The 24,520-nt window shown below is 48.2% G+C and overlaps 1 protein-coding gene and 1 long non-coding RNA gene across 6 annotated transcripts; one reads left to right on the forward strand and one right to left on the reverse strand.

The window, feature by feature from the left end:
* The first annotated feature begins 1,962 nt into the window (after positions 1-1,962).
* LOC118930591 (basic proline-rich protein-like) lies at positions 1,963-5,908 on the forward strand. 2 transcript variants are annotated; one of them, XM_057495002.1, is made up of 3 exons: positions 1,963-2,369; positions 3,739-3,860; positions 3,912-5,908. In XM_057495002.1, exons 2-3 carry the CDS (start codon positions 3,759-3,761, stop codon positions 5,253-5,255), a joined length of 1,446 nt encoding a protein of 481 aa, XP_057350985.1. In that variant the 5' UTR covers positions 1,963-2,369; positions 3,739-3,758; the 3' UTR covers positions 5,256-5,908. The 2 variants fall into 2 exon arrangements, with proteins under 2 accessions (XP_057350985.1, XP_057350984.1); XM_057495001.1 differs by having other exon boundaries at positions 3,739-5,908.
* A 132-nt stretch (positions 5,909-6,040) lies between these two features.
* Positions 6,041-24,275, reverse strand: LOC118930592 (uncharacterized). 4 transcript variants are annotated; one of them, XR_008994914.1, is made up of 5 exons: positions 24,087-24,275; positions 12,989-13,271; positions 11,221-11,342; positions 8,346-8,866; positions 6,041-8,198 (listed from the first exon to the last, which is right to left on the reverse strand). It is a non-coding gene; the product is annotated as an uncharacterized LOC118930592 (long non-coding RNA). The 4 variants fall into 4 exon arrangements; XR_008994915.1 differs by having other exon boundaries at positions 6,041-8,230; XR_005032204.2 differs by lacking the exon at positions 11,221-11,342.
* Positions 24,276-24,520: the final 245 nt, after the last annotated feature.

The raw sequence follows: 24,520 nt of genomic DNA on the forward strand, positions 1-24,520 counted from the left end.
CGTTAAACACCTTTTCTCTTACCCACCGCATCCCTACCCCTCCACCCCCTGGTAAGCACCATTTTCCTCTTGGTTTTTTCAATGGTGGGAATGAAATTAGTTCCTGAAACAGAATCCCCAGGTCACCAAGTGGTTGGGAACTGAGCAGTAAGTCACACCTGTCACTTCATGCCCTCACCTGACTCTGCCCGGGAGCTGCGCCTGACAGTCCTGCCCCCCACCCTCCAACCCCCAGGGCCCATCAGCACGCATGCCTCCCATGGCCAGAGAAGTTCATTAAAAAGAAGCCTCACTCCCTGGCTCTTGGCCTTCAGTATTATAGGACCTGAGGAGGAAAATTAGTTGTGGACTTAAAGCACAGAACTTCCCTTAGATATATAAAAATTTCAGGGCATTCATACCGCCCACTGACAAAATCTTTACGGCTAACCTAGAGATCTCCTGTCAACATCTTCCTGCATCACCGCACCTGCCCCGAAAGTGAAACTCGAACTGAGATCTAAGGGACCCAGACTGCCGCTTAGAATGAGCCCCTGTCATTAGGTCGCCTCAAGGGTGAATCTGCGGAGAGCAGGTGTGAGGTCTCGGGAAGGACCCAGAGGGGGAGATGGGCCTCCAGGTAACCTGGGCGGGGGCCGCCAGAACACCGCCAATCCCTTTTGCCTTTAGTACATATGTGAGGAATTAATAATTATTGGCGGCTGATTCTTGACCTCTGGCAAGACAAAACTGGCAAACTAATATTGGTCTTCTCTTGGGGACTTGACGAATCTGAAGCCTGAAACTGCCTGGAGAGACAGCAGAGGAGATGGCACGTAGCCCACGGGCCCTCCCGGGAGAACAACTGTGCAGGCCAGGGGTGAGGGGTATGGAGGGTGCGCTGGGAAGGGAGAGAGCAGGCGCCCCTCTTCATTTCAGTGGAAGCTTTAACCAGGTCTGAGGGCTGCCCCTGCTTGGTCATTCCTTTTCAGAAGGACAAGCCCTGGGAAGGCGTGGAGGACGGGACTGCAGCTGCACACGGCATCTGCGGGACGGGCAGGCTGCAGCCCACTCCCGAGGGGGCGCTTTGTGCTTCTGGAAGGTCCTTGGGGATCTGGACTCCCTGTGCTGAGAAACAACATGGAATGTGCCCCTGATGTCCCCAAGTCTGAGGAAAGCACCCAGTTGATGTAAAAATGGCTTAGAATTGGGAGTTCTGGTGTTTTCACACCCTGATCTGGGCTTCCTCTAGAGACCCTTGACCAGAATATCATGGCTGGGGAGTGTGGCTCCAGACCTGCAAGACCACTGCCCTCAGGAGAGGGGCCGCTGAAGATCAGCAGTGACGGTCCCGGGGGCTGCCTCTGTGAGGGCTCAGCGGGGAGTGGTGTGGATCTTTACTTAGAACAAGCAGGAGAAGTTATCCCTGCCTCTGATCAACCGGGAGCCCCTTCTGAAGGAGAGTAGGAGAGAGGGCACTGGAATTCTGGGAGGACCTTGTGGGAAGGGGGAGGCTGTCCCTGGCCCAGGGCAGCGCTGGAGTGGGAGAAAATCTGCCTCACCACCCCTGAACAATAGACATACTTCAGAAGGGACCCTGTGACCTGTGTCCTGGCCCCTGCCATGGCTCCCGCAGCCCCACGGCACACTGACCAAACTCCTGTCCTGTCACCTGCCTGTGACTGGATGACTACTATCTGACTCCTGCACTAGGCTGAGCCACACCGAGGTCCAGCCCGGGTCTCAGTTATCTATCACTGTGTCCTGCCCATTGGCTGGGGGCCTGAGGCCTGGGAGGTGCTCAGTGATGACTTGATGACTAGCTGACCTGGTATCAGTTGACCCCAAATGTCACAGCTTGAGATGGTGTGTGCTGATGCTGGTGATCTCGTTTCCCCAAATGTGTGTGTGGGCGCATGCGTGTGTGTATCAGGAAGGAAGGGAGAGAGAGAGAGAGAGAGAGAGAGAGAGAGAGAGAGAGAGAGAGAGAGAGACGGCTGGTGTTAAAAACAGTGCTGAAGTCCAGCCCTAAAGCCTTTGAAGAAGGCCTGTTTCTGGGGAGTCAGGATTGCAGGGTTTTAGACCTTGTCTGAAACCACTGCCAACCCCAGGGATGGCTGACCGGCTGAGTAATGTTCCCCCTCCCTGGAAGAAATCCTTGCAAAGTGCTTGAACATGTGCTTAATCATCAGGCAGCTGCCAAACTGGAGTTTTTGGTGTAATGTGGGAGATTGATAGCTGTTTTCAGCAAGCCGAGTGATACCCGAGCGCATGAAACTTGTTGGGAAATCCAGCTTCCTCCTTGTCTGGCTGCACCCAGGATAAAAGGGCCCTGGTGTGGCCGTCTTCATGCCACTCGGATCCCCGATCTCAGGAGCAGCAGGAGGCAGGTGAGTGAGGCTGCTCTGCTCCTTTGCAGCTGTGCATGGGCATTCTCTTTTTTGGTAATCTAGAGAATTATTTCTTAATTTTTTACATTGTTAAAGGAATATTAATGAACTAATTAGGTTTTGCTGCAAGGAGCAAATCTACCCAGTTTTATTGAGATAAGACTGACATGCAATACTGTGTAAGTTAAGGAGTACAGGATATGAGGAGAGTTTCTAGAAGAGTGGAGGATACAGGGGGTGGGGTGGAGAGAAAATCCAGAGAAGCAACAGGAGAGTAGTAACGGCAGAAAGAGACATGGGAGGTGGGACCCAACAGCCATGGAGAGGAATGGAATGTGAGATCCCGGTTTTCAATGTGATGAAAATTTTAGATGAGTAAAACTATGTCCTGGGCCACAGTATGGTTTGTAGTAAAACTGGCCCCAGCCCTTCTCTTCTCTAGCTCCATCTCCATCCCTCTTCTCTATCACTGTGTTTGTTTCCTTTGCTAGAGCTTCTTGCCTGCTGCCCGGAGCATGACAGGCCGTCTATCATGGGATTAAGCTGAAGGGCTGAGCTGTGTTCTTGGTACTTGAACAACCTGGTGGCTCTGATTTCCTATGGATTATTGTCTTTGTTCTTTCTTTCTGATTTTTTATTTGGCCCTTGAGTGTGAGTACATATATACTGCCTGCAGGGAGTTGCCAGGATTCCCTCTGGAGAGTACGGAAGGGAGAAGAGAGAGAGCAGAGAAAGAGAGAATTGTCTCTGTCAATCACAGGCAGACAGACCCAAAGACAGGACGATGTGCAGGGCACACTGCAAGTCCCACTGCATTAAAATCTGCATCCACACAGTCTGCCGTGTAATCCCTGCACAGATGCTTCAGCCTTGGGCTAGTCCAAAGTGGGAGGGCATAGTTTCTTGCCCTGTCACCCCTCCATGCTGCTTATCCCCTCTGCAGGCCCATGGATGGTCTTGCTCCCCATGAAGGGCTGCTCTTGGGTGAATGCAGGCTGCATTATTGCCTCTCAAACATTTTCTTCCCCGGGATGGTCACCCCCAGCTTCTCCTTTTCTTTACGGCACAGTGTTTTGACTCTAGGCCATTCCTACTGCCTTTTCCCTGACTTGACCCACCGTGAGCACGTCCTTAGGGGCAGAGCCCGGAATGGGCCCCAGTTCTCCAGGTCAGAATTTACCTTGGGCAGCTGCAGGGTGAATATTCTGTTATCAGATGCTCCTCTTGACTCACCATCAAGGCAGAGAGCAAGACAGGAAGGCTGGAGGCTCTGAGAATCAGAGAGGAGTAGGAAGAGACAGGGTATCCATGGGAGAACTCCGCATACTCTCCCCTCCTGCCTGAAATGCTCATCTCTTTTTACCTGCAGGCTTCATCAATCTAGGAAGGATGTCCTACCAGCAGCTGCAGCAATGCAAAGTCCCCTTTCAGCCCCCTCCCCAAGTCCCCAAGCCCCACCCCACCAAGGTGCCGGAGCCCTGCCCATCTCCTGTCCCAGAGCCCTATCCACCCGAGGGGCCTGGGCCTGCCCTCCCACCCGAGGTCCCGGAGCCCTATCCACCCGAGGGGCCTGGGCCTGCCCTCCCACCCGGGGTCCCAGAGCCCTATCCGCCCCTGGAGCCTGGGCCTGCCCTCCCACCCACCGTCCCAGGGCCCTATCTACCCAAGGGGCCAGGGCCTGCCATCCCACCCCCTGTCCCAGGGCCCTATCCACCCAAGGGGCCTGGGCCTGTCCTCCCACCCCGGGTCCCCGAGCCCTATCCACCCGAGGGGCCTGGGCCTGCCCTCCCACCCCAAGTCCCAGAGCCCTATCCACCCGAAGGGCCTGGGCCTGCCCTCCCACCCCAGGTCCCAGAGCCCTATCTGCCCGAGGGGCCTGGACCTGCCCTCCCACCCCAGGTCCCAGGGCCCTATCCACCCAAGGGGCCTGGGCCTGCCCTCCCACCCCAGGTCCCAGGGCCCTATCTGCCCGAGGGGCCCGGGCCTGCCCTCCCACCCGGGGTCCCGGAGCCCTATCCGCCCCTGGAGCCTGGGCCTGCCCTCCCACCCACCGTCCCAGGGCCTTATCCACCCAAGGGGCCTGGGCCTGCCCTCCCACCCGGGGTCCCGGAGCCCTATCCGCCCCTGGAGCCTGGGCCTGCCCTCCCACCCACCGTCCCAGGGCCCTATCCACCCAAGGGGCCTGGGCCTGTCCTCCCACCCAGGGTCCAGGAGCCCTATCCGCTCAAGGGGCCTGGGCCTGTCCGCCCACCCGGGGTCCAGGAGCCCTATCCGCCCGAGGGGCCTGGGCCTGCCCTCCCACCTGGGGTCCAGGAGCCCTATCCACCCGAGGGGCCTGGGCCTGTCCTTCCACCTGGGGTCCCGGAGCCCTATCCGCCCCTGGAGCCTGGGCCTGTCCGCCCACCCGGGGTCCAGGAGCCCTATCCGCCTGAGGGGCCTGGGCCTGCCCTTCCACCTGGGGTCCAGGAGCCCTATCCACCCAGGGGGCCTGGGCCTGTCCACCCACCCGGGGTCCAGGAGCCCTATCCACCCGAGGGGCCTGGGCCTGCCCTCCCACCTGGGGTCCAGGAGCCCTATCCACCCGAGGGGCCTGGGCCTGCCCTCCCACCTGGGGTCCAGGAGCCCTATCCACCTCTGGAGCCTGGGCCTGTCCTCCCACCCGGGGTCCAGGAGCCCTATCCACCCAGGGGGCCTGGGCCTGTCCTCCCTCCCGGGGTCCAGGAGCCCTATCCACCTGAGGGGCCTGGGCCTGTCCTTCCACCTGGGGCCCCGGAGCCCTATCCACCCCTGGAGCCTGGGCCTGCCCTCCCACCTCCCAGCCAGCAGAAATGCTCCCCTGTGCAGCATCCCCCGTGCCAGAAGAAGCACCTGCCAAAGCAGAAGTGACAGCTCTGAAGCCACCACGCCCTCAGCCTGGGCATGAGCTGCTGCATCGTCTCCAGCCCCCCGACTCCTTCCTTCCAGCAACTTCAGGGAACACCACAGATCCCCAGGGACTCTACCTCTCAGCTGACTCTGAAGAGAATGGCAGCTCCATTCACAGGTTTTCCAGACAATGATTCGACTGGCTCCCGTCAGCTTCCATAACTAGAAAGCAGACGGAAGAGACTGCCGCACCCTGTGATGCAGGCCTTCCCGGCACCACACGGGCACATCCGCGGTGGTCAGGGTGGCCGTCCGTCCAGACGCCGCTGCCACCCTGCCCGTCTGCTCCCTCGTAAGCCTGAGAAGATCATCGAATGGTGGAAGCTTCCTCCTCGGCTCTGCCTCCTGCAATTTTCTGAATTTTTTGAAGTTTGAGAAGCCAAAATGCTTTCAAATAACTGACCTAAATTATTGGGACGTTCCTCCAAGTTCGCCCCCAACCCCGATACTGTCCCATACTCTTCAGTTATGACAACAGGGCCTTCTGTTCCCCATCACCTCCCTGGTCACCCCTTCATCTCGAGACAGCTGACACCGTGTGGACACCCCCAGCTCTGTGATGTCATGACCTCCCCCTTCCCCTTTCCTTTAGTAAATTCAGGTGTTCCTACGTGGGTCTGACTCCGCTCACTGGCTCGTGCTGGGAAGGGAAGGGGCCAATGCAGCAGGTGGGAAGGGTGCGTGCAGCCTGGGCCTGGCAGCAGAGCCGGGCTCGTGCAGGTGCTTGGACAGGCCACCAGGGGGCGGTCGGGGGCCACGGGAAGGAGGTGCCGGGATTCCTGGAACTGGGGCATCCAGCATCTCCCACGTGCTCTCAAACTGCCCGCGCTGCCCACAGCCTGACCCGAGTCCCGTGACAGGCCCGCGACTTCCCTCCTTGCCTCGGGGCAGGTGTAGCGGGCAGGGAGGATGGGGAGTGCGGGTGTTGGAGGTGTCCGCGTTTGCAGGGCTCAAGGGAGGTGGGACTTTGGGGCTGGGCTCCCAACTGTAAGTCTGCCCAGCGAGGCACTGTGGGTCCTCGTCTGTGGTTTCTGTGCCAGGAAACACTCCATGGTGCCCGGAGCCCAAGGCTCTGAGAGAGGAGTTCTGGGATTTTTCAATTAGAAATATAAGGCCTGTGTCCTCTTACTCAGTAGATGGGCTTGTGAATGATACGGTAAGTCTAGGCTCGGGATGGAGCCCCTCCTGCCTACATCAGGGGGCCACATTAGCAAACCCAAACAGAGAGAGCTTTCATGTCCTGTAAATGCCCTGCTTGGCCAGAAACGCGGCATATCCACCAGCCAATCCCCAAACCACAAACCAACTCTGGGCCCTGTACTTCCCTGTTTCTTATTCTTTTTCCATTTTTCTCTTCTTTGTTTCTTATTCTTTATCCTATAAAAGCTTCCTGCCTTCTGCCTCATTTTTCAGTTCTCTGGACTGGTGGGATGGAGACTGCCTGCTTCATAAATTACTGAGCAAAGTTTGCGTCACCTACATTGTCTTCTTTAATCATTTTTTAACAATGTGGATCTATTTCTACTCTTCTCTAAAATTGATGGGTAATCAGTAACCATCTACTGAGCCCCTGGTCCATGGTGAGAGAAATAATTTGCTGATTCTGCCAGTTTTGGGGTTGTTGGTTCCAACTAGTCATTCAGGAACTGGAGGAATAACTCAGGACTGGCTTGGTGCCACTGGCCTGACTCCTGGGTAAGCGAGGTCAAAATTCCATTTATCACTTAACCCTGATATTGGCATTGATAGAGATTTGGCTGCTGTATTGAGAGTTAAGACTATCCACTTCCTCCTTTGTCTTCCCATCTCACCCCTGGCTTCACAGTGTTGCTAAGTACTCAGTTCTAAGAGCAGAGTCAAGCCAAAAATTGACATCAGTAGATGCTTACTGGGCAAAGTCATAGGATAAATTTCTGATGGAATGTAGGAGATAAGTTAGTTTTCAGGGGTTGTTGCCTCTGCATGAAATGCCCTTCCCTTCCTTCTCTGACCATTAGCCTTCAGTTCAGTGTGCAGACTCACCTTAGCATCTCACTGGTCCTGGGTCCTCCACCAGGTCTGCACCCCCTGCCCCTAGACCATTCCACGCATGCTTGGCACCTCCGTTTCTGTGCTGAGTGTCCCGTCACGGCCCCTGCACCTGGAAGACAAGCAACTTCTCGGAGTGGCCCCGGGCTCTTTATCGCAGAATCCCCAGCTCCCAGCTCCCAGTGAGTGCAGTGGATGCTCATTCAGTCGCTGTCATTTGGTTGGATAAGGTACAATTTAACAGTGAATTTGAGAAATGAAAATCACAAATGGCTCAAAAGATATGGGTGTTAATTTTTGAAACCAGAGGAATCCCCCGAATGTGTGAAAGTTTTCTGAACTCTTCGCTGCAGCATTGGACTTCCTGGCTTCCATGTCTTAGGCGTGGACACCCCAGAGGCCTGCTGAGTGGATTGCTCAGTGGACAGTCTCCTGCAGGGAAAGCCCCAGGCAGGGTCGGTGCACACTTCAGGGTCTGACCCTGAGCTGAAACTCCCACCTGCCGAGTCCACAGAGCCTTTCTCCTGCCCAGCACCCGACAGCCTTGTGCTGGAGGCTCCATTGTCAGCCCTTCCCACCAGCTCTGCCCGCAAGTCCTTCCTCAGGGACGGGGACTTGGGAGGAAGACACCTGGGCCTTCTGTAGGCCAGTGGGTATTCCTGATTTAACTGCTCCCCTACCTCCCTCTTCACTGTCCCCCAGTCTTTAAGGGCTTCCCTTAAGGATCTACTTGCCTGCCCTGGTCACTCTTTCCTGGTAGGAAACAGTCTCCCTTTCCCAGGCCCAGCAAGAGAGGAGAGTCAGGGACCCCTCAGAGACGCTGCTTTTCTTGGAAGGAGCATAAAGGAACATTCCTCCGAGGGAGTCCGGAGCAGGCTGGGGGCAGAAGCAGTCCAATATGTCACCTTCTTCAGAGGAGAGGAGGTGATTAATAGGAAATATGAAATTGTCTTGGAAACACATGAAAGGGATTGGAAAGTAAGGAACCTCTTAAGAATTTCAAATTGTTTAGGATACTTTTACCTTGTTACTCAATTTCTTCCAAAGAGTGGAACCCGGGGGTACAGAGAGCAAAGGCAGGCCTGTTGCGTCCTTTGAACATCACGGCTTGGCCAGCAGGGGGCAGTAGTGGCCGTGGAGACGGCCTCTAACAGTCGGGACTTCTCACTGCAGCAGGGTCAGAACAGGGAAGGAAGAACAGGTCTGGTATCCAGGAAGGGTGCCTGAGACATGGCCCCTCATCCCGTCCTCGCTGTTTCCTGTTGGAGTTGCCGGAGGGAGACTTTGATGACGTGCAGTCAGCCCGGTGGTCCGTAGGGATACCTTTTGCATTGAAGAGATAACAGCCCCCCGGCTGCGGGGTGGTCTCTGCGGGCGTTGAAAGGAAGGGAATGCAGAGGGGCAGGGGGCAACTTAATGCTCAGCTGTTTGAGGGCGGGGGCTTCAGGAGAGCTCCTTCCCTTTGGTGGCGTTCCAGCTGACACGGGGAGGCGGAGGGACGGAGGGGGGCTGCCGCAGGACATCTTTCCGGGGTTGGTGATGGCCTGCCAGAAACAGGAGATAAGCTTGTCATCTGCAGCGACGACAGTGGAGGCCCGTAATCCTGAGCTTTCACGCTGGAGAAGAGCCGAGCCCCGTTTACCAGCCACTTCCTTATTCTAGGGACTAAGATTTTCCTACCCTTTTCATCCACTGCCGTGACCCCTAGCCCCCTCTAGCTGAGGGGAGGTCCCTGGGGCTGCACGAGGATGGCCCTTGTCTGTCCACATCTTCCCAGCCCCAGAGGGGAAGCTGTCCTGGGTCCTGCCCTCCAAGAGGATCGTGCTCACATGGCAATGACCCAGTGCCTGTTTCACCGGCAGGTGGCATCCACCTGCAGTACCTGTTAGGAAATGGGAAAACTGAGCGGGGGAGCTTTAGTCTCAGGAAGCCAAGGTTTGGAGTGGCGTAAGACTGCACATAATTTGTGGTTACCCCTCAAGGAGAATGCCCCCAAGTACTCCAGAATGTGGGAACAGGGTGAGTGGCGGGGAGTGGTAAGAGATGAAGTTGAAGTCCCTAAAAATTCTTACCCCTTTTTAGCAGCTTTTCCCATGTTTATAGGCATTCTAGCCCAGTAAATATTTAATTAAGTCCCAACCAACCTTTTAAAGGCCTATTGACAGAGAATATTTGATTTGGTGGGAGGCAGGACTGGCTGACTTTTAGGGTGTCCTGCAAATTTCCCTGTCATCTGATCTGTGCCAGTTAGGAGGCTCTGTTGTCTTTTGCCTTAGACAAACTGCCTGTTTCTCTTCCCCATCTATGCTCTCCCCCTTTACTTTAAAATCTGATCTCTGTGTCTTCAGGGAACTTGATACGTGTCCGTTTGAATCGGCCAATTAAAAAGTCAAAATCAAGCATCAGAAATAACATCCCGTAAAAACCAAAGGCTCTTGTTACCCCAGCCTGAGCACAAGCTCAAGGTGACTGCCAAGGAGGAGCACAGCGTGGGGAGCCAAGAAAGTGGAGTTGTAGCCCAGGCCCATCAGAACCACTCTGACCTGGGTCTCTGGTCCCCTCATCTACAAGTGTGGTGCACCCACTGGAGCCCGGGGTCCAGGCTGTGCGTCAAGGGGTGCTCACGGGCCTGCGGAGATGCTGCTGCTCTGAGCTCTGGGTGGGCCTCTGCTCGGCAGCCTGTGGATGCAGATGAGGGAGCGGAGAAGGGGGTAGAGGCAGCCCACTTTGCTCAGCTGTGCTGGGCCTTGGGGTGTCCTGGTGTCTGCGAGGAGACGAGCAGGAAGGACTCGCTGAGCCCCTCATCCCCAGGAAACAGGCCTTCTACCAGGATTCCAGGTTGGGAAGTCAGCACCTTTCTTACCCCCACACAGTCACACTGTCTCCTTCAGTACTTGAAATACAATTACCATCAACATCAACACGTACCACCTCCACTTCTGACCTTTAGGATCAAATGAATGTCAGAGAACTTAGCTAAACAGTCCTTGAGCCTCCACGAGAGGACAGCCTCTGGGTGTGTGTGTGTTTTGGGGGCGGTGTAAAGTATGAAGAAGCAGACAGCCCCGGAGGAGCTCACAGTCCAGGGTGGCGGGTGGTTATAGATGTTTAGGTACAGAGTTCAAGAATGGGGACATACGACAGAAGTCTCATCAACATGCTGAGGAAGCCAGGTTGGGTGTAGGGGTGGGTGTTGCCTCCAGGGATGATGTAGAGGGGATTCTGTCTCTTTCTAGAAATTTCCTGTGCATTGACCCTCCCGTGGCTTATGCAGTCCTCCGTTCCCCAGCTGTTTTCATGGGTGGATACTGCACCTTTTCTTCTCTTCACTGGGAAGGCTTCCTGGACTGGTGGGTTAGCAGAAGGTTTCTTCTGCCTGATCTCTCAAAATAAGAAATGAAACCTCATCCTAGTCTGTGCCTCAATGAGAGACTCGCCTTGTGCCCCTTAGGCAGGCGTAGCCCAAGAGTCTCTGATCTTTTGATGTGACCGGTTCCCAGCTGGTAAAACACTTCAGTGGTTTTGTTAGGCAGAAAAACTGAAATGAGAGGGATGAAAAGGAGAGAGGGCCTCCCCAAAATGACTCAGGGAGTGGGTTGGATAGAGCCAAAGAGCCAGAAATGACTCAGAGACTAAATCAGATGAAGCCACAGGGTCCAAGGGTGACTCAGGAAATGTCCAGGGTCTCCCCAGATAAACATCAGAGAAGCACAGGCCCAGCACAGCCCCTGCCCCCATTTCACCGATCAGAATAAGCCTAGAGAGCTAAGAGCTGTCAATCAAGGACCTCTCTGCCCTGCCAAAACCACATTAAAAAAGCCTCAGAATGAGCATCCAGGTCTTTCGCACCATAGGCAGGCCCGCTCTGATACTCTACGCAGAGTGCATTAAAACTTACTCTGCTTTCTTGATTTTGGTTTCTCGTCTCACTGTGTCTGACTTCCCTGTGACACTGAGCCGACTTCCTTCCTTCCCAGCAGTTTGGGCAAGGCAGGACAGGGAATGAATGGAGGTCCTTACCTATTCAAGAAGTAGTTTTAGCTTAAAGTTATTTAAGAAATTCTGCCTGCTCATCTTGAAAAAAGACTCCAGGCTTTGGAAATTGTGGAGAACATGCATACTACACAGCTACAAAGCAGAGACAACCTAACCAGGGAGTTAAGACCAGGAAAAGAGATTAAAAACAATATTTAGAATAAGAACCAGAAGCTGTCTCTGGTTTCTCTCTGTTTCAGAAGCTGAAATCAACCAGTGGGGACATTCCAGAAATCTACAGTCAACTGGGAGAAGGGAAATTGGGTGGAGTTTGGGAAGAGACTGCCCTCCCCCCACAACTCTTCCCAGTCCTACGGTAGGTAAACATTCATCCTTTCCTCTCTCTTCTTCACCCACTCTTGGTTGTGCTTGAAATTTCTTGCCCTTTTGGTATATTTTTTAATTGACTGTGACCTGGCTTTACCCCCGTGGAGATGAGAGATCCTACTGTGTGGCTGGGAGGAGAAGGAGAACTGGGGGAACATGGACGTGATCAGAATCAGACTTCCATAATCACTGACACAATTAGCTCCTACGGAAGGTCTTCCTGTGGCCCACAGGAGCCCAGGGAAGGTGCCCAGGTAAGACACTAAGGAGTCACCCTCTGCTCTGCTGTCTTCACCTTCCAGTTCCACAGATCAGCCCCACATGCCCTCTGCTCCGTGATGTATGTCCTGGTCAGATGCCATCTAATGGTCCCTGCTGGCCATATCTGTCCCCACCACCTCAAAAGACTTCTGAGGAGGTCGCTCCAGAGGGCCTCAGCCTCTGACTCTCTATCTCCAGGGTTTATCAGTTCCAGACACTTTATTGGTGCTAATCAATGATTGGTGAGTCCTTGAGAATGAACATGGATGTAGAGGTAGGCTTGGGAGACAGCTGGTCCTTTGGGACACTGAGCATGGGAGAGCAGAGAGGGAAAAAAGAGACCTTCCGGCTTGTTCAGGGTGCCGTCTCCTTGCCCCATGAGCCCGGATGTCTCCAGGGCCCTCCCAGCGATTCCCCCTCAGTTTCTCTGTCCTTTCTCAGGACCTCATGTGTTTCTGTGACTTTCTTCCAGCCCCAGCAAGACAGTAGAGATGTGGCCTATCCGGATAAAAAAACTTTTATTGCGGAGCAGGGAGGAAGGAAGACCGTAGAGGTTAGAATACCCTAAATGGGCTCATGTCCAGAGGGAGAGGAGCTTTGTGAGGGGTGTGGAGACAATTAGGGGGGAAATCCCAACAAAAGACCTCGTTGCCTCCCTCAGGAGAGTGGAGTTGTGCTCTGAAGAACTATGGGAAATTTGGATGGGTTAAAACAGTTGTTCTTCTTTTGATTTTTCAACCATGTTAGCTATTAGAGACCTTCCTAAAGTTGTTGAACCCCAGGGAGGCAGATTGCTGAGCCTGGAAATCTGGGTCCTTGTAGTGATTGCATACAACCAGCAGGGGGCAGTGTGGTAAAGGGGGCAGCGGCTGGCAAGTCGTGCCCGGTCTGGACACAGCAGCGGAGCAGAAGGGGGAGGACCAATCGGCCTCCGGGAACGTGAGAGACCGTGGCACTGCTGTCTACACCAGGCAGTCTCCTGGGAGAGGGGCTGGGAAGAGTAGCTGATTTGGAGAGGAAAACCCAGTAGACGATGCGGATACCTTCTGGAGTCTGAAGGCAGCATCTTCTGGGCGTGTGTGGAGTGAGGGCTTGTGGGTGGCCAGGGGACGCAGCAACCTCATGATCAGGCCGGAAAGGTGGCTTCAGAGGTGTTACTTCTGCTTCGGCAGATAGTCCTGCTGGCAGCGGGGGCACTTAACTGGGGGGCACTTCTGCTGGGTGGGGGGTGGGAGGCACGGCTCAGGGACCTGGGGAGGCTGCTGGCAGGGGACTTTGCATTGTTGCTGCTGCTGGTAAGACATTATCCTCAGATTTGAAGATAAACTGGAAGGAAGAAGGAAAGCCCTTTAGAGCAAGGCAACATCAGTGGAGATTATTTCCAAATTAGCACAAGGGAGAAGCACCCTCCTGTCACCCTTTTCTTTCATATCAGGGCTCTGACAGCTCTATTTCCCTCCCTCCCAAGGCCATCCATTCCGCAGGAGCCCCCATGGACCGCAGCAGCCGACGCAGAGAAATTTCTAGGGGCTGCCCCGCAGATGCTGTTCTGACTGCCCCACCGAGAGAGGTGGTGCTGGGACTGCACCGTGTCCTTTAAAGGGTGGGTGCTCACTCTGTGGGGAGTCAAGGGGCAAGAAAAAGCTTGGAAAGTACCAGGAAAGTGTACCCCCAAATGCAAGGTACAATGTCCTTAGGACAGTCAGCTTGAAGAAAAGTTGGGGGACAACAGAGCACCTGCTACATTTTGTAAGACCTGTTGGTGCAGAGGGTCTGATTTGGAGAGATTGGATTGTATTTCTTCCAGATACCAGGAAATGTTTCCTTTCTCTGGGACTATGCCCCTGTTCTGGCTGGGGCATTTCTTCCCCTTACCATGCCCCCTGGGACCACTTCTCTAGTCCTTCCATATCATTCCTGACCACTTTAAATTAGATTACTGCTTCTTCAAGGATAATTAATGGCCTTCCCAATGGCTGTCCTAAAGAGCTGGAATCAGGAGCAGAGCCAGAGTCGGCAGGAAACCCCGGCCAGGCATCCAGCCCAGGTCCTCACTAGATGGTTCATGCTCTGAGCTGGGGTCAGAAGCTTGACCACAAAATAAGATAAATATTCAAAGTGGGGCAAAGACACAGACTGGGGATTATGCAAGCTCAGCTTTCCCGACATCCATTTGGCTGACCTGCAGTGTTTTCATCTACACCTTCATCTCAAATCTATCACATAAATCTCAAATTACCTCCTACTTTAGAACAGAGGTCAGCAAACATTTTCTGTAAGGGGCCAGATGGTAAATATTTTAGGCTTTTCAGGCCAGACAGTCTGTCAGAGCTATTGCCCTGTGCCATCACCATGTAAAGGCAGGCACAGGACAGATGGGCGTGACTGTGGGCCAATAAAACATTATTTACAAGAACACATGATGGGCTGGGTTTGCCTGTAGACCTCAGTTTCCCAACACTGATCAGACAGACCCCTGACTTTGGGCGTCACATGCACCTCAGTTCTCCCAGCTCGCTGTCTCTGTCACCTAGTCTTTATTTTCTGTTCTTTTTTGCTTCTCCCTTCCTATTGCTATCTCTGGCCATCGGTCTTCTCTTTTCTGTATCCCACCCTAACCCATAACTACACAATCTCTCATTCCCTCCTACGGGAACCTACTGATGGCCCTTCTGAAAGCTGCTGCTTGCCTTCCTGCTCACCCGCCTGTCCAGGCTGTTCCAGGCCTCGGGGACTCAAGTGCATGAAGTCCACAGCAGGGTCCTTTAATCCTGGGCTCAGCCTGGGCAGGAAGGAACCAGACGGGGTTTCCCCACCATTTCCTGGTGTCCCCGTGTCTTACTCAGTTCTCGAACACACCTGCCAGACTCCCTCTTTGCATGCAAAACTCCAGTTTGGCAGCTTCTCAGAGAATGACAACATTTATATTTCCTCTGGCGGGATCTAGTGTGTGTGTGTGTGTGATGGGTGGGGTGGAGGATCATAGGGAGAGATGCATTTTCTTCAAATGCTTCTGGTCCTCAGTGACATTTGGGTATATGAGACCAGAGGAGAGACCTCTCTGGGCTGGAATGCCCAGAGATAGTGTTTTCTAGAGATCCCAGAGCTGGATCTTATGCACTTCATATTCCAGCCTAGTGTCTCCTCCCCATATTTTCTGCAGAGTAAATGAAGGTACCATCTACACCACACACCTATCTGCAGCATTGAGGTTTGGGGTAAAATGATGTCAACATCATTCGCCCAAAGACCATTGAGCACCCCCACCAGGAGCCAGGTCTGGGTGTGGGGGAGGACTCCATAATGACTAAGGAAATTTGGCCTGTGCAGTGCAACCCAAGAAAATCTCATAGTCTGGTAGGAGACAGGTATGAACATGCAGAGAGAAGGGAGAGTGCACCATGGCAGATAGTTGAGCATGCTGTGCATTTGCCAACTGGGAGGTTACATGGAAGAGGAGTCTCCTGTCTAGGGGATTCTTTCTCCTTCTAGAATTGTCCTGAGCTCTGGAGCTTGATTTCACCCTCCTCCACCAGCGTCACTCATCCTGTCCCAACTCTCATCCATGAAGGGATGTTACCCTCTCTTCTCCTCTCTCCAGGACCGATTGACACCCATGATCTTATCATATTGCCAAAGAATAAATGGGAGTTTCCCCTTTGTCACTGACCCCCCTGATTGGTCCTGTGAGGCTCTTATCTTGGGACTCCTTTCCTGATCAGCCCAATAATCTCAGAGTCCTGGGCACCACATCTTCCCACCTGACAGCTCTGGATATCTTACGTTACTGAGAAAGTAAATAGTGTGGGCAGAACAAAAGGTGCCCCAAACAGATTCTGAATCCCCAAGTAAGTTAGCATATTTTATGTCACACATTTTAGCAAAGACCACTCGTTAATGGAAAATTTAATGGCAGTATGGACATTTTAACAATACTAGGTTTTCTAATCCATAAACACAGATGTTTTTCCATTTATCTTTACCCTAATTGACCTATACATTCAATGCATATGAATCTCAGTACAATTGTTTTTGTAGAATTTGACAACATTACTTAAAAATCCAATTAAAGAATTTGAATGTATACATGAATTTCATCACATTTTTGTGAGTAGCCCTTGACAATTCTAAATTTTACATGGGAAGACAAGTGACTAAGAAGAGTTAAGAACTACTATATTAAAATACAGCTAAGTTAGAGAACTTTACCAGATGTCAATGCTACAGTAGTTAAGACAGTGTGGATTACTCTTAGGGTAGATGTATAGGCCAGTGGAACAGAATGGAGACTCCAACAAGAGACGCACACATACATAGTTAATTTGATTCATGGCAAAGGTGACTCTGCAGTGCAGTGGGGAAAGGCTGTTCTTTTCAATAAATTGTGCTCAGATCAACTGGATATGGCTATGGGGCTAAAAAGACATGACTCCTACCTTACACCATACATAAAATTAGTTCCAGGTGGATTATAGATCTGATGATAAAACAATAGAACTAAAAAAAACATAGCGGAGAATATCTTCATGATCTCGTTGATAGGAAAAGTTCCGTAAACACGGAATAAAAAGCATAATTATAAGGGGGCAAAATACTGAACTAGATTTCATCAAAGTTAGGAATTTCTGGTTATCAAAACACTGCTACAATTGCAGAAAGGCAAGCCACAGAGATGGAGAAGCTAGTCGTGGTACATGTATTTCAGAAAGAACTTGTGTCCAGAATACACAGACACAGACAGACACACACACACACATAGGCACACACACAGGCACGCACGCACACACCTCTGCTGAGCAACAAGAAAACAAGCAATGAACAAATAGAAAAATGTTCAAATGGCTTGAACAGACAATTCATGGAGGGGTATTTCCAAATTTCCAATAAACTGATGAAGTGCTCAACTGCCTCAGTCGTAAGAGAAAAGAAAATTGAAATCACAATGTTTTACCTCCACATACCTGCTGAAGTGGCTAATGTGAGAAAGGCAGATACCACCAAGATTGGCTAGAGGGCAGAACAATTGAAATTTTCATATAATTCTGATGGGAATAATAGTCAGATAAGTATTTTTGAAAAATCAGCCATATTCACTAGAGCTGACCATCTTCCCATCCCTTGACAGCCATTAGAATCCTAAGTATCCACGTAACAGAAGTACGCAAAGATATATGAGCATGAATGTTCGCAGTGGCACCACTGAAAATAATTTAAAATTAGGCAATACTAAAATGCCTGTCAGTAAAGTGGATCCATAAATAGTGGTTGATTTTCACAAAGAAAGGCTACTGCAATGAGAATGAACTACAATTCCAAAATGAATGAATCTCATAAACACAATTTCAATGCAAAATCCAGGCAACAAAGAATTCCTATGGCATGATTCCCTTTATTTCAAAAACAAGAATAGCACATCCACGGTGTTGGATGTCAGGGTACTGATGATATTTGGGGGCAGGTGATGGCTGGGAGAGGATACAGGAGGACTACCGGGATGCTGGTCACATGCTATTATTTTCTTGAGTATCAGTCACATTGTTGTTCAGCTAGTGGAACTTTATTGAGCTTAACGTTTCTGTTGTTTTCCAAATTTGCTCCAAATTTTGTTCAATTAAAAGGTTATTTTGAGAAAAGGAAATCATTAGAATACCAACATTCCTGCAAGGTAGTGAACATGAAGAAAGACAGATGAAAGGGTCAGCAAAATAGTGTCATTACATGGAATGTTTGGAGGACAGTAAAGACTTTGGATTTTATTTTAGTTGCAATGGAAGAATGTTTGATAATTTCAGTAAAGACAGCGTATAATATTATTTGTATCTCGATGTGATTGTTGCAGTTGGTCTGATAAGGGATTGTTGTGGCTGAAGATAGGAGGAAGGGAACAAGGCAGGAGACTTTTGCAATGAAGGATACTAATAGCTCCAATTAGGGTAAAAACACTGGAGGTAAGGAAAAGATGAAAAGTGATTCTATTCTTAATGCAGAACTTCAAGACTTTGGGAAGAATTGGACATGGGAGGTGATAAAAAGAGGAATCCGATGAATCCTAGGCTTTCAAAATTATTATTATTTATTAAAAATTATGATTATTATTTAAAATTGTAATTATTAATTTAAAGTTTTTATTATTACTTTAAAATAACATCTTTATACACATGGTGACAATGTTGTGTATGTTAAAAGTGAAAAGTACAGCATAGGGAATATAGTCAATAATACTGTAATAACCTTGTATGATGACAGATGGCAGCAATGCTTATGGTGAGCATTTCATAATGTATATTATTGTAGAATCACTGTGTGATTACATAATGATTACAACTGAAGCTAATATAATATTGCATGTAAACTAGACTTCAATAAAATTTTTTAAAAGCTTAAATTCATATATAAGAATTAAACTAAATGTATGATTATTTTATTTTTGTTATTTTTTTCAAAAGCAATATTCTTATGAAAGCTATATGTGTTATTGATCAGTGTAATAAAAGTATCAGAAAATAATTTCAGCTTTTGATTGCCTAGAGGACATATGTTCTTTAACGAAATTCTAAAGAAGTATTTCCACTTGAGCTTTAGTTTTTTTATATGAAACCATGTTTACTAAATCATATTGTTATTTTAAAAAGTCAACAGGAAATATTCTACAAATGGTTGACATAATATTAATACATAAAAAGGATAAGACAATATTATAAACAATTTTATAATAATACATTCTACAGTTTAGGTGAAAAGTACAAATTCCTTGAAAATACAACTAACAAAAACTAACACCTAAAGAAAATTTGGATAGCCCTATTTTTGATGTGTCTACTTGGCTAGGCTAGTTATTTGAACTGATTTGTTACAGTCAAGGTAGATGTGCTTAAAGTCCATAATCAGCTGACTTTAAGTAAGACAGAATATCTTAGATAATCTGAATTGGTCTGATTCAGTCAGTTGAAAGGCTTTAAGAGCAGAACTGAGGCTGTACTGAAGAAATTCCACACGCATACAGCAGCTTGCTCAGGCATTCAGTTTCTGCCTGTCCTCCCTGATGGCCTGCCCTCCTGATTTTGGACTTGCCCAGCCAGCCCCCATAATAATGTAAGCCAAGTCCTTGCAATAAATCTCTTAACGTGTATCTCCTACTGGTTCTGTTTGTCTGATTGAACTTTGAATGATATAATCTGTAAAATTATTAGAGAAACTTCCCTCATAGTTTCAAATCTCCCCATAAAGGAAACTCCAGATCCAATAGTTTAACTAGTGAATTATATCAGACACTTAAGGAAGAAAAAATATTAATCCTACATAATCTTTTTCAGAAAACAGAGGAAGAGGGAATAAATGCCCACCGAGTCTTTTTGAGGGTAGGAAAGCTCTGATACCAAAACTTGATAAGGACATTACATAAAGGGAAATTAAAGACCAGTATCCATCATGAACACAAAAGCAAAAATCCTTAACAAAATATCAGTAAGCTGAATACTGCAGTATACAAAAAGGATTTATCACAAGAATGGAAGATTCATTTGATTTTTAAAAATAAGTCCATATAAGTCACCAAAATTCACTGTATAAAGGAGAAAAATCTTATTATCTCAATAGGCATAGTGAAAGCATTTGACAAAATTCAGCATAATTCATGATAAAGCTCTCTGCAGTCCAGGAATAGGACAGAATTTTTTCTATCCAATGAAGGTCATCTATGAAAGCCTATAGCTAACTTTATTTTGATTGTGAAATATTTTCCCCCCTAATATCAAGAACAAAGCAAGTATATCTCAACTCACTGCTTCTGTTCAACATTTACTAGAGGTTCCAGCCAGCACAATAAGGTAAAGAAAAGAAATAAAAGTATGAATTAGAAAAGAAGAAGCAAAAAGTCTTTTTTCACAGAGGATGTAATTGCCTATGTAGAAATTCCTAAGCAATTTACAAAAGTATAATTGGAATTAAGTGACTTTAGCAACACCAAAGAATACAAGGTTAATATATAGAAATCAATTACATTTCTGTATATCATCACCACACAGATGATGAAGTGAAATAAAACATAAATTCACAACATAAAAATCAGAGTATTAATAGTATATTAAAATAAATATGCAAGACTTCTATACTAAAAAACAAAACAATCCAGAGAAAAATTAAAGAAGATATAAATAAATGAAGAGATATACAGTGTTCACATATTGGATAACACTATTTAAAAGATATCAGTCATCTGAAATTGATCTAGTGATTCCTCACAATCCCAATAAAAATCTCAGCTGGGTTTTTTGTTTGTTTTTGAGAAACTAATAGGCCAAATTTAACATTTACATGAAAGTGCAAAGAATACAGACTTATTCAAACAATCTTGGAAAAGAATAAAATTGTGGGCCTCACAGTATCTGATCTCAAGACTTACTATAAATGTTCATCAATCAAGAATATGTGTTTTTGGCATATGGATAGACATACAGGTCAATGGAATGACTTAAAGAATCCAGAAATAGATCCAACGTTATGGTCAAATAAAAATATACAAATGACCAAGAAGCATATGAAAAAATATTTAACAAGATTACTAATCAGGGAAAGTAAGCTAAGAAGCCCGATGAGATACCATTTCAGATCCATGAAAATGGCTCAGATTAAAATAAATAATGAAAAAAAGTGTTGGAAAGGACGTGGAACACTTGGAACTTTCATACAATGCTGGTGAGAATGCAAAATGGCACCACCAACTTAGAAAACAATTTGGCAGTTTCTTGTAAAGTTAAATATACATCCGTGCTGTGATTAAGAAGCTCCATTTCTACATATTTATTTAAGAGAAATAAAAACATACGTCCACAAAAACTTGTACATAAATATTTGTGGCAGCTTTGTTCTAGTAGTCCCAAATAAACAACTCAAATGTCCATCAACACATAAATGGATAAACCAATTATAGATAATCCTCACAGGGAAATACTGCTTAGCAAAAAAAAAAAAAACTTAAAATAGTGACAAAAAGCAGTAACATGATGAATATCAAAACATGTTCACTAAAAGAAGTCAAACACAGCAGAATATGTCCTGCATGATTCTGTTTATATGAAATTATAGAATAAGAAAACTAACCTTGGTGATAGGAATCTGAAAAGTGGATGCATTTGGGACAGAATTAAAGAGAAAGGGTTTTTGGAAATATTCTATACCCTCCTTGTGTCAGATGTTACCGAGGCTCTCTCTTATGATAGAATCATGGTATCTATCCACTTCTCTCATTGCCTAAGTTCTTTGTTGAGATAAAATTATTCTACCAGAAATCTACATACCTGAGTTATTTTATCCCCTTAGCCTCAATGAAATGATGCATTATTGCTTTACGTTTTCGCTTGTACTTGAGTGGCTACAAAAGCTGGCTATATAAAATCTGAGTTGGCTTTCTTCATGACCACTAATCAGTACTTTCTCAGAAAGCTCCAGAGATATTAGAAAAAGTAATCTTCATCATGTCACACAGGCATGGATATGTTCTTTCTCCTCCATGGCTAGTCTTCCAGGTGGGAGAAAGATTGGAGTGCCTGTACAGCTGCCAACGCGGGGTTTCCTTTGAAAATCAGGAGCTAGTTTTCAGATGACATGAATCAGAATTGTGAGGGAAAGACTTGATATTTGTTTCAGACTAGTTGCACTTAGGATACAAGGTCCTACGTCAGTCCTCTTCATGCCACTGGGACCTTCTGAGGACAAGAGCAGCTTGGACAGAGTGATGGAGAGGGGTGATTCTCTCTGCCCAGGTGTGGGGATGGGGTGATAATTAAGACTGAGAAGCAGACAAGGATGGATGGACAAGCATACATGTGGGTAACAAAGTGATAGGGCACAGAGGAAGTTTGTGTGTTTCATGTTCCAATAGCTGAACCAAGGTCTAGAAATATAAATTGTGTGTAGGGCCACCCAGCGAATCCCGGGCCCCAGCAACCTGGTTGATAGTGCCCTATTCCATCTGTGGCACTATCCGCTCTCATCTCGTGAGTGGCCAAGACTGGGTTTCCAGAGGGGAAGAGAGATGGCCCAGACTGTAAATATTTATTGAGAGCCTCATATATTCCTGGGAGCTGTTAGGTGCTGGGCATTCAGCAGTGAGTAATACAAGAAACTTAAATCCAGCAAGGACAACAGACATTAAATAAGTGGCTACATGAAGAATTATGTAATTATAATGGCTATGTGTGTCATGAAGGAGTGGTTCAGATTTGCAAGAGCATGCGCCAGGAGGAACTGACCTTTTCTGGAAGAATCAATGAGAATTAGCTTGAACCCTTTATGGTGCATCAAAGTCAGCCATGGAAAGCTAGCTCCTGGCTGATACCAGCATGTGGGGAGGCCAGGACGGAAGGAACCCAGCGTATATGAAGAGCAGAGAGGCCAGTGTGACCTGAACTAATAAGCCCCACCTGGAGACCAGAGTGCGGCAGGGGACTGCCTATGGGGACAGCCAAACAATCAGGGCCTTACAGGCCAATGTTAAGGAGGCCGAGTATTTTTCTAAGGGCAACAGGAAGTCACTGAAAGATATCAAGCAAATAACATCGTCCCATTTGTATTGGCTGCAGTGTGATGACTGGCTTATAAGGCATCCAGACCAGTAGAGGCTCTACAGTTAGGCCAGGTGAGAACTGAAGGCACTTGGACGAAAGTAGCACAAGTGAGATGGAGGAGGGTAAATGGAAGAAACAGGTGGTGATACCAGGTGGAACTGTTAAGCTAACAATATTAGCTCTGTTCATCCTAATAATTCCCTGTGTCTGGTACCCATAATAACTTCACAGCAGTCAACATGAGAGCACAACCAGTGAGTCAGGTCTACTTTCCTTGGATGCAGCCTGCTTGAGATTTAGAGTTCCATTTCTGTTTTTAAATGAGCATCCAGATAATTTCCAGCCAACAAAACTGAACTCCGCGACAGACGTTTCAAACGTGCTGCTGACGTTGGCAGATGGCATCTCAACTTGCCTGGATGTAAATCCAGTTCTAATTTGGGCTTGTGGCAAATATATGTGATCTTTCCCCTTGCTTTCCAATATCCTTTGCACACCTTTACAAAGTATGGGCTATTTTATATCCCTGCTCCCAAAAGTTGAACCAGGAAAGTAAGCCTCCCCCTCTCCTCTGCGGCCGGGGCTGTGGTCATGTGACCTAGGCTCTGCCAATCAGAACTTGCTCCAGAGAGCAGCCTTGGGAAGAGGGTTTACCTGCAGAATACGTTTTGCTGGCAAGGGTGGTGGCCCCCTGTTGCCAGGGGGCCAGGTGTTGCCCTGGCCGCGTGCCCGTGGCAGCAGCAGCTTGCTCACCAGGCCAGTTCCGTGGTGTGGTTTTGGGCTTTGTTCCTCGGTACTTAGCCTTAACCCTGGTTCTTCAGTCCTCCCGACAGTTCCATAATCCACCCAAGAGCCTTTTAATAAACCCCTTTTCTGCTTAGTCTGCCAGAGTGAGCTTCTGTTGCTCGCAATTAATATTCCCTGCTGATGGAAAACTAGATGTTAATTACACGGTATTAAGCTGTTCTTTAAGTTTCGCTGAAGTGACATCATGCCCCTGAAGCCCTTGGAAGTCTGACTGAGTAGGAGAAATGGGTCTGATCAAAGCTTCTGTTCATACTTAGCTTACATAGGGCTCTTACAAACGTTTACCAACAAATAAGAAAAATGTCATCTCTATACTATTCCCAAGAAACTATGTCACGCAGATGAATTCCTGAGCCCACCAGCTAAAAATAAAAATATAGCAAAATAAAAATGTACATGCCTCTGAATTTCTGAGTGAATCTTCCATGTCTCATTTTCTGGGTGGTGGGGAAGGGTTTGTGAAATTTCCTGAGGAAGCTGTGAGCAGGTGGGAGAGTGGCCCTAATTGGCAAGATCAAGGCATAAATAATTACAGAAGTTAGCTAAGGAGAAACTTCAGTCGGCTCCCCCAGGCCCAGGGAAGGAGTCCCCTGGAGCATTCCTGACTTAGGTCTTCTAGCCTTTGCTAAAATGCCTCTAGTGACAAGCAGGGAATTGCTTTTCAAGGAAACCACTCCACTAGGAGCTCTGTTTGCTAGAAATACCTGCCTTATATCAAGCTGAAACCTGCCTTCTGAAATTCCTACTAACCGCCCCTGTGCTTTCTTACCACCGGCACCTCGTCAAGCACTTTTTCTTTATGCACCTTCTTGCAGGGCCCTTAGGCTTCCATCTTTTGCTTTCTTTCCCAGCAAAATCTTCTCTTCTCCAGGCTAAGCAATTCGGTTGTCTGTGCATTTCCACTTATGACCCAATGTGATGGCCTTTGTCTTCTCTTACAACAACAGTTCTGACAGGGCTGGAGCCAGACAGACTCTACTAGCTGTACAACCTGGGGCAAGTTACCTAATTCACTGGTAACCGCACTTGTTAGAGAGGCAGTATGTTCCCAGTCCAAGTGACTCAATTTGTATCTTGGTCCTGCCTTTTCTTAATGTGAAAATTAATCTTAAACTATTTCATTTCTTTGTTGAGCTGGAAATTATTGAAAAGACCAGTCAGCGGCGATTGTGAAGATGAAATTATGTCGTTTAGTTAAGACCT

This window comes from Manis pentadactyla, chromosome 19 (genome assembly GCF_030020395.1).
Source record: "Manis pentadactyla isolate mManPen7 chromosome 19, mManPen7.hap1, whole genome shotgun sequence".
Lineage (NCBI taxonomy): Eukaryota > Metazoa > Chordata > Mammalia > Pholidota > Manidae > Manis > Manis pentadactyla.

Bases quoted from the DNA above. Each gene is read 5' to 3' on its own strand.
- LOC118930591 (XM_057495001.1), top strand. From the start codon at position 3,759: ATGTCCTACCAGCAGCTGCAGCAATGCAAAGTCCCCTTTCAGCCCCCT.